General features: G+C 39.8%; 1 protein-coding gene across 2 annotated transcripts; it reads left to right on the top strand.

Annotated features, from left to right (window-relative positions):
• Positions 1-4,650: 4,650 nt before the first annotated feature.
• On the top strand, positions 4,651-10,128 carry pycr1b (pyrroline-5-carboxylate reductase 1b). 2 transcript variants are annotated; one of them, XM_008410326.2, is made up of 9 exons: positions 4,651-4,787; positions 5,286-5,379; positions 6,320-6,390; positions 6,503-6,682; positions 6,826-6,933; positions 7,056-7,169; positions 7,829-7,921; positions 8,223-8,386; positions 9,385-10,128. In XM_008410326.2, exons 2-9 carry the CDS (start codon positions 5,313-5,315, stop codon positions 9,560-9,562), a joined length of 975 nt encoding a protein of 324 aa, XP_008408548.1. In that variant the 5' UTR covers positions 4,651-4,787; positions 5,286-5,312; the 3' UTR covers positions 9,563-10,128. The 2 variants fall into 2 exon arrangements, with proteins under 2 accessions (XP_008408548.1, XP_008408555.1); XM_008410333.2 differs by lacking the exon at positions 4,651-4,787 and adding an exon at positions 4,890-4,912.
• Positions 10,129-10,331: the final 203 nt, after the last annotated feature.

Here is a 10,331-nt window from a genome sequence, read left to right as displayed (position 1 = left end):
AAACGTTCAGTAAGTTAGATTTCTCAGAAAGTGAACGTGGAGCAGCAAACATCCTGTAAAACCGTCCAGCCCGTGAATCCGACACCAGCTGGTCGCTTCATTTGTTCAAATCTGACTAAGACTCCTGAGGACGTCACTGTGCGATTTAGAGATTTGCTGCTTTACTCATTCTGCCAATATTTTTGAGTTACAGAGTGAAAATCGCAGACTAATGTGTAATTGCAAACAATTAGAGACCAAAGCGACGGAAGCTTTCGCAGTCGGTGTCAGCGCAGTGTCTGTCACAGCAGATACCCCCCAGTTTTTAGCAGCTGCTTCATGCTGAGCGCTCTTCCTCCCTGCTGGCCTCCGTCTCAAGCAACGGAGACGCTCTGCAGACGGGGAAGAGCTGTGACAGGTGTCCATCATGGCTGTCCCCTCTGGATCTCCACACAGAGGGACGGTGGGGGGGGGGACGGCTGGTCTATGATTAATCTCTGATGTCACAGACTGCTGATGCGGTTTCCTCCCTGAAGCTCTGGGCTTTGGCTTGACCAAATGTTGTGTGGATTGTTTCCGGCATCTGAGTTCTCTCTCTCTCTCTCTCTCTCTCTCTCTCTCTCTCTCTCTCTCTCTCTCTCTCTCTGTCTCTCTCTGTCTCTGTCTCTCTCCTTCTCTTCCTCTCTGTCTCTCTCAGTGGACTCATGACAACTTCACATGTAAGGATTACTGTGGAGAAGAAGCTGAACACGCCACAGTAAATGGCGACACCTCTGTGTGATCTGTTGCAGGCATGAATGGAAAAGAAGAATCGGAAAGATTACATTCACTACGGAGGGTTTTGATGAGAATGTACTTTTGTTACACTAACTTCAAAAGCAATATTCTATGAGCAATGTTTACTTTTATTTCATACCTTTGAGCTTTTCAGCTGTTGTTTGAGATTAAGCTCCTTATGTGTTTTATTTTCATGTTAACTGAGGAGTAATCGCCTGCGTGAAGTTGGGCCCCATCTTCTTCAAATTAAAGAAAATCAGTATCTAACGTTTTTGTGCTTCGTTTGTGCAGCAAAAAGTTTCATTTATAATGCTTCATTTGAAAGATATTACTAGATATTTCCAGAAGTCATCTAAGGTCAGCCTCCCTCCATTCACATTTCCAAAACCAAGCAAAATTTGGTCCCAATCAACATAAAACAGTTAATTTATATGAAGTTTCTGTGATTTTGTTCATGTATGTGGGGCGGAGGTTGATCTCTGGTGACCTCTGGACACTTTATTCTTAATCTTACCAATTATAACAGCACAAACGTAGCATAGTTGATTGACACCGTATTTCTTTAGATTGTGTAAATGTGGACTGGCTGCTTGACCTTTGATGACCTCTGAAATCTTTATAAATATCTTTAAAGTGATAGCGGCACAAATAAAAAACTTTTGCTGCACAAAGCAGCACAAGCGTTTGTCACCAATCTTGTTTAATTTGAAGAAGGTGAGAGGCTGACTTCACTCAGGTGGAGTAATTTTTTGGGGTTGTGTTGAGTAATTGTGAGGAGTCAGTATCTGTGAAACAATGATTATATACATTTGAAAGCTTAAATTTAAATGCAGTGTAGAAAATAAATGTAATCATTTCCCCCATAACTGTCATTTCTTGTTTTCAGTCATATAGGAGTTCGCGCTCTCTCTGAAACAAATTACAATTCCCTTCAACTAGACCTCAGCAATCAAATACTTATTTCTCGCAATAAATTGCTAATTAATTCTTCAACAATCATGCAGTTTCTTGATTTTGTTTTAGATTCTGTTTGTCACAGTTGAAATCGTCTCTGTCTGCTGGCTTGCTTTCGTTACACGCGCACCAAAACACACCAACTCGAGCCTTCAGTTGCCGCTAGCAACAATCTGTCGTGACTTTTTCTCCTGGATCTGTCAGCTTAATACATTCCAGCTCTCGGGTCATTTTTAGGAATCTCTCAGGGTTTTATCAAACAACAGCAACGTCATGTCACGCCTCGGCGCTCACACAGAGTCTGAGTCATAGTTAAAAGGGACAGACACAGGAAGTGGTAACCTTTGTACGTCAGTCAGACTGAGAAGGAGAGCCACAGGGAGAAACTGCAGAAAGCTTCAGCTAGTGTGAACTGAGTTTAAAGCTGCAGTATGTAGCTTTCATAAAATATGAAATATATATAAAATATATAAATGAGAGGGGGGGGAGATCAAGCTCTGCTGCCTTCTCCCATCTTCAGAAACACACCACTCAGTCAGAAACAACCAGAGTCAGGAGGAGGGTCTTAGCGTTGTCAGTCATGCTCCCGTACATACTGCTCACAGCCTCCTCCTTTCTCTCTCCTGCAGACAACCCTGCCATTAATGCTCAAGCTAATTAGAATAGCCACCGATCATGCAGTATAAACAGTATTCCTGCAACAGTAAGATGTTTCTCCTCCATTAGCTTTTTTAGCAGCATGTGCATGAACATGATGGACAGTGCGAAAACCTTTCTCTTGGTTCGTTTTGACTGGGAGCGGTCTGACAATGCTAGGAGGAAGAGGAGCATCTTTCCACTGATTTTCTCTGGTATTGTACTGTAATAGGATGGTGACAGTTTGAACAAATATGTAAAAATATATATCTTTTAATAAAAGCTGCATACTGCAGCTTTATAGAGACATAATTTAAGTTCTTTTGAACTTTCATTTAATCAGAAAATAAACTGTAAAGATGATTCTTTTTTATATAAATATGCGACACCTGACTGGTTTTTATTTGGTTACATTAATTTGTATAAACCACAAAAACGTTTCTGTTGCCTTTATTTTACAGAAATTATTTGCCTCAAAGGTAGATTGGCAATATTTCTGTTTAAATAATTAGAACAGAAAATTGTACAATAAAGGCCGGGATATTTTCCTCCTCCTATAACTGTGGGAGGAGGAAAACTTACTGTGGGAAACTGAATTAAAAACATTTGAACATCTGTACAGGCAGAAGGTCTCATTCAACACCGAGCTGAGAGGCATGAGGACTTCATTTGTTTATGTCTTTTTTATGGATCCATCCATCCGTGAAAAACAAAAAATCCTTAAATAAACGATCATGCTTGTCTTTGGACTGAGGGGGGGTGGGGGGGAACTCCTGAAATGCAAATTAAAAACCTGCACACTCCAAACGAACAGCCGCTGTTGGGATTTGAGCCCAGGAATATTGATTTATGAAATAAATCAACTTTAAAACTGAATCAAATGAGTGAACCGACAGACAGAAGATGCCACAAAGACTCAACCAAATCCAAAGTGAACAAGATGGCTGATTTAGACTTTACTTGTATTTTTGTTTTGGAACAAGAAGTTCTGCTCCTGTTCGACTGACTTAACGAGGATCTGAACAGCTGAAGGTCCCGGGCCATCAGCTGCATTCGGCTTTAAATATAGACATGAACATACAGCCCACCACCCCAAGTCTGCATTCCTGTGAGGAAATAAATGTGTTACCTTGGGGAGGCAGACATACCAACTTCCTAATGTATAGAGTAAATTTAGCCTTGTGAGGCATCAGAGACATTAAAGGAAGTAGTTGGAGAGGAGCGTTTATCCCTTGAACGTCTACACAGGGAGGAAGAGGATGCTCTGCTGGGATGTAAATTAAAAACGGTCAGATTCATGGTTCAGGTTTTACAAAAACTTTGTATAGAGCAGCTGTGAGCAGTCAACACAGACAGAAATCAGAAATTGACATGAGGGAGTCATGCTAACTCGCAGACCTAAAACAAACCAAAAAAAAAAAAACTATTACAAAATTCACAGCTTCTCTAGCATTTGATACAATTTCTGTAACATGTATATTGCAGCTCATGAGTTTTTGTTTTAGACAGATGTTTGTTCTGTTGCTGTTTTCTCGAGGAAATGGGTACTCAAAAGTTGCTCTTTGGTTTAGCTTAGCGAGTCCTCCTGCATCAGCTCTTCTGTTTTTGTTAGTGTGTCTCCGCTCTGTCTTCTCAAACCCTCAGCTGGTTGTGACAGATGGTTGCTCATACAGAACCAGGTCCTGCTGGAGGTTTTTTTTTCCTGTCAAGCGGGAGTTTTTCCTCCTCACTAGTGTCGCTAGTGAATGCTGGATAAAATTTTTTAAAAATGCTCAATAAAATTAGTGGGCTTTCCTTAGACAGAAAACTTTTTAAGCTAATTTAAACGACAAAGTGAACTTAATGCACTGTTTGAAAACTAGGATTAGTTGGAATCTATGTGATTAATTAAAATGAAATGGCTTTTTCTGTAAGGTGCATTGAGATGACTTGTGAATTGGCATAACATAAATAAACTGAATGGAAACACACAGATGAAGAGTCTGTGTTGTGCTGTCTTACTGCTTAAGACACGTTCTGTATGGAAATGGTCTATAAAAAATTTGATTGATTGGTTGACAAAGTGGTACATTAGTTTGTATTAATCTATTATGTTTGTAGGTTTGTAGTCAAACAGCACTTTCTACAAAACATGACCTACTTTTACATCACTGTGCTTGACCGTTATCCTCTTTAGCGCTAAAACTCAGAGGAATGATGCAACTGGGCGTAGCGAACATTAAGTCCCGCCCACATCTTACATTCCCCGTTTTTATTAGTCGAATCCTCGGAACGTCTGTTCATGATTGGTCTAATCCCCTTTCTTTTACGTACGCAGCACACATGGGGGTTGAGTAAAAAAAAGAAGGGGAAGCCACGTTGACACAAGAAGTGGATATTTTTTCGTGTCCTGGGAAATAAAGGTCACATCGACAACTGTCTATTCAGCTGAAGCGTCTACAGTAAGACATCTGTTGGTTTTGATTAGTAGTTTAATCTCCAGAAACCCGGGCTAGCAAGAGGCTACCTGGTGCATTCGAGAGTGCTAGCATCATAAAAGGAGGAAACTAGCTGTTCTAGCTCCACGGTATTACACGGAGTTACCGGTAGAACTGAACCGTAGCACAGTTTACAATGATTTATCTTTTATTTTGACTCATTAGAAGGTATTTCTGAACTGGCAATGAAATAAAGCATGCTTTCGTTGTTATGAACGTAACTGCCAAACAATAATGTTTCTTCTCCGGTAAAATAATTTATTTCTAAACAATGTTGATATGTGTGTTTATGGACTATCTGAAGAATTTTTTCCTCATGTTTGATCCCCATCAGCTTTATTTTTACTTTTTTTTTAAATCAAGCTTGACTTGAAAACATTTATAGAAGCCGCTATGTTTTTTTTTTTTTTTTTAAAGTGGGGCAGATGTTGATCTGCAGCATCTGTCTGCTTTTCCGGACAGGTCGTGAACGCCACATCATCTGCCAGGATGAGCGTTGGATTCATTGGAGCAGGCCAGCTGGCTCATGCACTTGTGAAAGGTTTCACTGCTGCAGGTAAAGATTTCTGCAAATATAATAATTCTGCAAATTATCTGTTTTTCAACTATTTTTTGTTTGAGTTAGTATTCATCAACCAGGACATCTTTCTTTCTTGCAGGCTAAAATACCAAATTACTGGAAAGCACAGTGTTGTTGTCTGGCACTGGAAATAATGGCATCTGATTGCAATACTCCCCACGTTGATATCGCAGTAAACTAAAGATATCGTGATCGCTTTAGTTTTATTAAGGTTCCAAGCAGGTGCTTGAAATCCTTGAGAATGTTTGAATTTCAATGAGGTGTTTTCAGTGAATAAAAACCTTTTAAAGTTCTTAATAGTTCTTAATATTGTAGTTTTGTAATAAAGTGCAACCTAACATTTGATCAAAAGCCTAAATTTGGGAAACATTATTTGCAGTTGAAGCCAGATATTTAAAGACAACAAAAAGACACAGGCACATTTTCTTTCTCCCCATCTTCTGTTAAATCGGACTCAACTTTTCTTGTTTTAAGTTAGTTAGAATTACCAAAATTATTTCTATTTGCTAAATTTTAGAAAACGCAGGGAGGACATTCTTTATTTATTTATTTTTTATTTTTTGTAGCTTTCTCAGACCAGTCAAGTGCATAGGGTGTTATTTTTGTTCTATTTTTTTCTGTACAATGTAAAATACTATCAAAAGATATTACTAAGAACATAAATAAATCATTATAAAATAGTGAAGCTATACTTTTTCTTAGTTCATTTGTATTGTTTTTATCTCCAAAGCGTGGAAAAGTTTGAAAACGTACCTTGAAAAGTTTCTGAATCCTGTTTAATGGATAAACAGAATCATAAGGTAATCTCAGATCAACTGATATTCCCTTTAGTAGTTTCCTGTTTTGCGTCAACTTGTGCAGCCCTACTTATTTGAACCTTTATTTATCATCTCTTCATCCTTTCCTTCATCATCAGGTGTGATCGCAGCCCACAGGATCACAGCCAGCTCCCCAGACACAGACCTGCCCACGGTGACGGGGCTGAGGGTGAGGCTTGGCTGTGTGGTGTTTTGAAATGTGTGAAACAAAGAGTGCGCCTTTCTTTACTGCAAATTTATATTGTTTATTTTAAGTCCCATGTTTCCTGTTTTGTCTTTAGAAAATGGGGGTTAATCTGACCACGAGCAACAAAGAAACGGTCAACAGGAGCGACGTTCTGTTTCTGGCCGTGAAGCCCCACATCATCCCCTTCGTCCTGGACGAGATCGGACCGGACATCGAAGACCGCCATCTCATCGTCTCCTGTGCTGCGGGCGTTACCATCAGCTCCATAGAGAAAGTAAAGCTCTTTAACATGCAGGATGTTGGAACGTTTCCCCCGACTACCAGGATCCTTTTCTACATCCTTCCTTTCAGAGATCCGGCTGAAGCTCTGTTGTCACACACCTGATGTGTTTTTTTTCTCTTCTCTGCTTGATGCAGAAGCTGCTCCAGCATCGTTCGACTCCCAGAGTCATGAGGTGTATGACCAACACTCCTGTCGTGGTGCGAGAGGGCGCCACCGTGTACGCCACGGGAACACACGCAGAGGTCAGTGGCAGGATTGGCGCGCTGCTCCAGCAGAGAGAAACTATTCCTGTTTGGAAAACACGATGGATATAATCTGAAAAGTGGAGCCAAACGTTGACGTTACACGTGTGGCTTTGCTTAAGGTGGAGGACGGGAAGCTGCTGGAGCAGCTGATGGCCAGTGTTGGGTTCTGCACAGAGGTGGAGGAGGACCTGATTGATGCCGTGACTGGACTGAGTGGCAGTGGACCCGCCTACGTGAGTGAAGCTTGTGTTTTTCAGCAGAATTTGAACCAGGTGAAGCTAAAACCCCCAAAATTCTAAATTCTAGTCTAAATTCTACGCCTAGGCTTTAAATATAAATTGAGGAACTTCATTTTCAGTTTTCTATGTGCAGTTTTAAATATCACTGGGAGCTAAACTGCTTCAGATTACTCTGCTGTGCTATATTTTCACCTTTAAAATGATACAGAAGTGTGGAGAGAGAAGAATGAATGTACTACTTTTATCAACTTAAAGCTTTTGTTAGAATGCAGGAAGGAGCCCAGTGTTGTTAATAACTTTATATTGGCAACATAAATCCTTCCTGCTGTCTTCAGTCAGAGGCTTCATCTTAATAGCTGTGACACAGACTTCTACAGGAGATCCGTCCTGCCCATTTACAACAATAATCTTAAAGATACATTGTTGTGTTGAATCTGAAAGAAGGACCAAAGTGTAAACAAGTTAATGATGTTTTGCTTTCGGGCAGTTTTTCCTGATTCCAAATCTTGACTTTTTCTGTCAAACAATAATTTTTAGAGGGCAGCATTATGAATAAAGCAACTGTACAGATGAATCCCTGATATTTGTGATGCAGCTTGAACTAGTCCTTTTCTTTGTTTTGTTTTTTTGTTGTTGTTGTTTTTTTTAACCAGGCCTTCACAGCCCTGGACGCTCTTGCAGACGGAGGAGTGAAGATGGGTCTGCCCAGGAGGCTCGCCGTCAGACTCGGAGCTCAGGCTCTCTTGGTGAGTTCTCTGCTGTTTGTGCATCAGGTGTTTTGCCGCATGTTAGAAGGCAAAAAAAAAAGATCATTAATGTCTTGTAGCATTTAAAATGACTGACAGAGGGACGCTTCTTTTCAGTATTAATGATACTGCAGAGAAACTAAGAGGTATAGTAGATTCTGACCTAAAATAAAAGGATACTTTTTTTTTTGTTGCATTTTGACTTATTTTATTTTCCGCCGTTGTGAAATGTCAGAATGATTTCAGCTGTTTTGGTTGGAGCTTGAATTGTTACAGCTGTGTTGGTCCTGATGTTCCTCAGGGAGCAGCCAAGATGCTGCTGGACTCTGAGCAGCACCCCGGCCAGCTGAAGGACAACGTCTGCTCACCAGGGGGCGCCACCATCCACGCCCTGCACTTCTTGGAGAGCGGCGGCTTCAGAAGCCTCCTGATCAACGCGGTGGAGGCTTCATGCATCAGGACCAGGTGAGGCTGTCGCATCACAAAATCAATTTCTCACATCAATTTTTGAGATGCACAAACCTTATTTTATTTTATTTTTTTCCAAATTTAGAGCGTCTTGCTAAAGTATTCATACACAAATGAACCTTTTCATACTACTTTGAGTCACAGACTTTAATTTTGCAGGATCACGTTTTGTTGCAGTGGATCTTTTGTGTCGTTTCTTCCAGCTTTGCACTTGGGAGACCAAAGTTTTTGCCTAATTTGCTCTCCAGATTAAATCGAACTCAGATTTTTCATTTAACCACTTCAGCCTTTTTGATACAATATTTGAAGTGCATTAAAAGATACAAATGAACTAATAATTCAGTTTCTTTTTTAAATAAGAAATATTTTCTTGCCTCGTACGCAACAAAGTAGAATTATTTTATTAAATACTTGCTAATTTCTAGCTAAGGATGCGTCTGCTAACATCAACATGTGAAAGCTTGTGGCTTGACTTAATACTAATAAATTTTTTTTTAGCATATTGATAACTTCATAACAAAATGTGCTTAATGGGAGATTTTCTTTTTACAGAGTTTGAACCAGGTGAAGTTAAAAATGATGCCACTTGAGTCATAATTTTTGCCTCATCATAAATGAAACATTTATGTATTTATTGTTTGTACAGTTTTGGCTTAATTACTGTTCTGAGTGTTTTGTTCTTTCAGCAAATGGCATGTTTTACAGTCTGCATACTCCAGTAAATAGTCAATTACTAAAGCAGCTGACGATTATTTCAATAATCGGTTAATCTTAATTAATCCAATTAATTGTTTCAACCCTGCTGTTTACTAATTAGCTGACTATTGAAGGCAATAGTTGGCTTAAGAGTGAAGTGGGCTGAATACAAAAACCTCTCACAATTCTAATTTTTGATTAATATGTGAAATATTTGAAAGCGAGCTATCTTTTTGACGCGGTGAAATTCGACTAAACAACTCCTGATTGGGTGTGTTTGTTTTTACTTCTCCTTGCAGGGAGCTGCAGTTCCTTGCAGACCAAGAGCGCATCTCTCCGGCAGCCATTAAGAAAACCACCCTGGACAAAGTGCTGCAGCAACCCGGGGTCGCGGTCAGCGGAGACGCCGGCGGGAACGGCCGGTCGGGCCTCAACTTCTTCAACAACCGCACGTCTGGGGTCAAAAAGAAGAACTGAGAGCAGAAAGACAGACACGCTGCCGGTTCACGTCTAAACATGCAGACTCACAAAGGGTCTCCAGCCCCCGTCCAGCCGTAGGATTAAACTGTGGACTCAGGACTGCTTTGGAATCACCAACAAATCAATTTCTGGTGTTATTTATTCATACAAGAGCCAGGAACACACACATTTCACACAGGTGTATTCTGCACAGCCGGCGCCTCCTACTGTGATTATACACGAACACAAGTCCAGTTAGAGAAGCCAGAAGACTCAAAGGTGCTAATCAGCTGTCTTTACAGCCTTAAACCTCCATCATGTTCCACATTTTGTTTAGTTATTTACTTTTGGCATAAAGTTAACAAAGACTGAATACATTTTGATCATCCAATGATATCTGTCAGGGATTTTGTCCCCTGTTAAAAAAAACAAACAAACCTTTTTTTCTGTTATGTAACAAATAATTTTGTAATCCCATCATTTCTCTGAAAGCCCAAAGACAATTTTTATGTTTTTCTTTTCAGCAAATGTGATGTAATTACCTATAAGTGCTACAATAAAGCTTAAATAAGGTAAATTAAAAAGCGCAGTTCATTATGTAGATTAATGAATTTCTCTCTAATAAGTAGTAGTATTTGTTTTCATTACAGTTTATTCTGAACAATTATTTTGGGAGTCTGAGCCTTTAAACTTTATTTTTATTTCCAGTAACTATAAAAGTTCTTTTACTCTGCAACACGCATATCTTTGTCACAAAACATTGTCTGCTTTGTAAAGCCAGACTAGT

Source organism: Poecilia reticulata, linkage group LG1, assembly GCF_000633615.1.
Source record: "Poecilia reticulata strain Guanapo linkage group LG1, Guppy_female_1.0+MT, whole genome shotgun sequence".
Taxonomy (NCBI): domain Eukaryota; kingdom Metazoa; phylum Chordata; class Actinopteri; order Cyprinodontiformes; family Poeciliidae; genus Poecilia; species Poecilia reticulata.
Note: the sequence above shows the minus strand (reverse complement) of the source record. Positions and strands in the feature narration are given on the sequence as shown.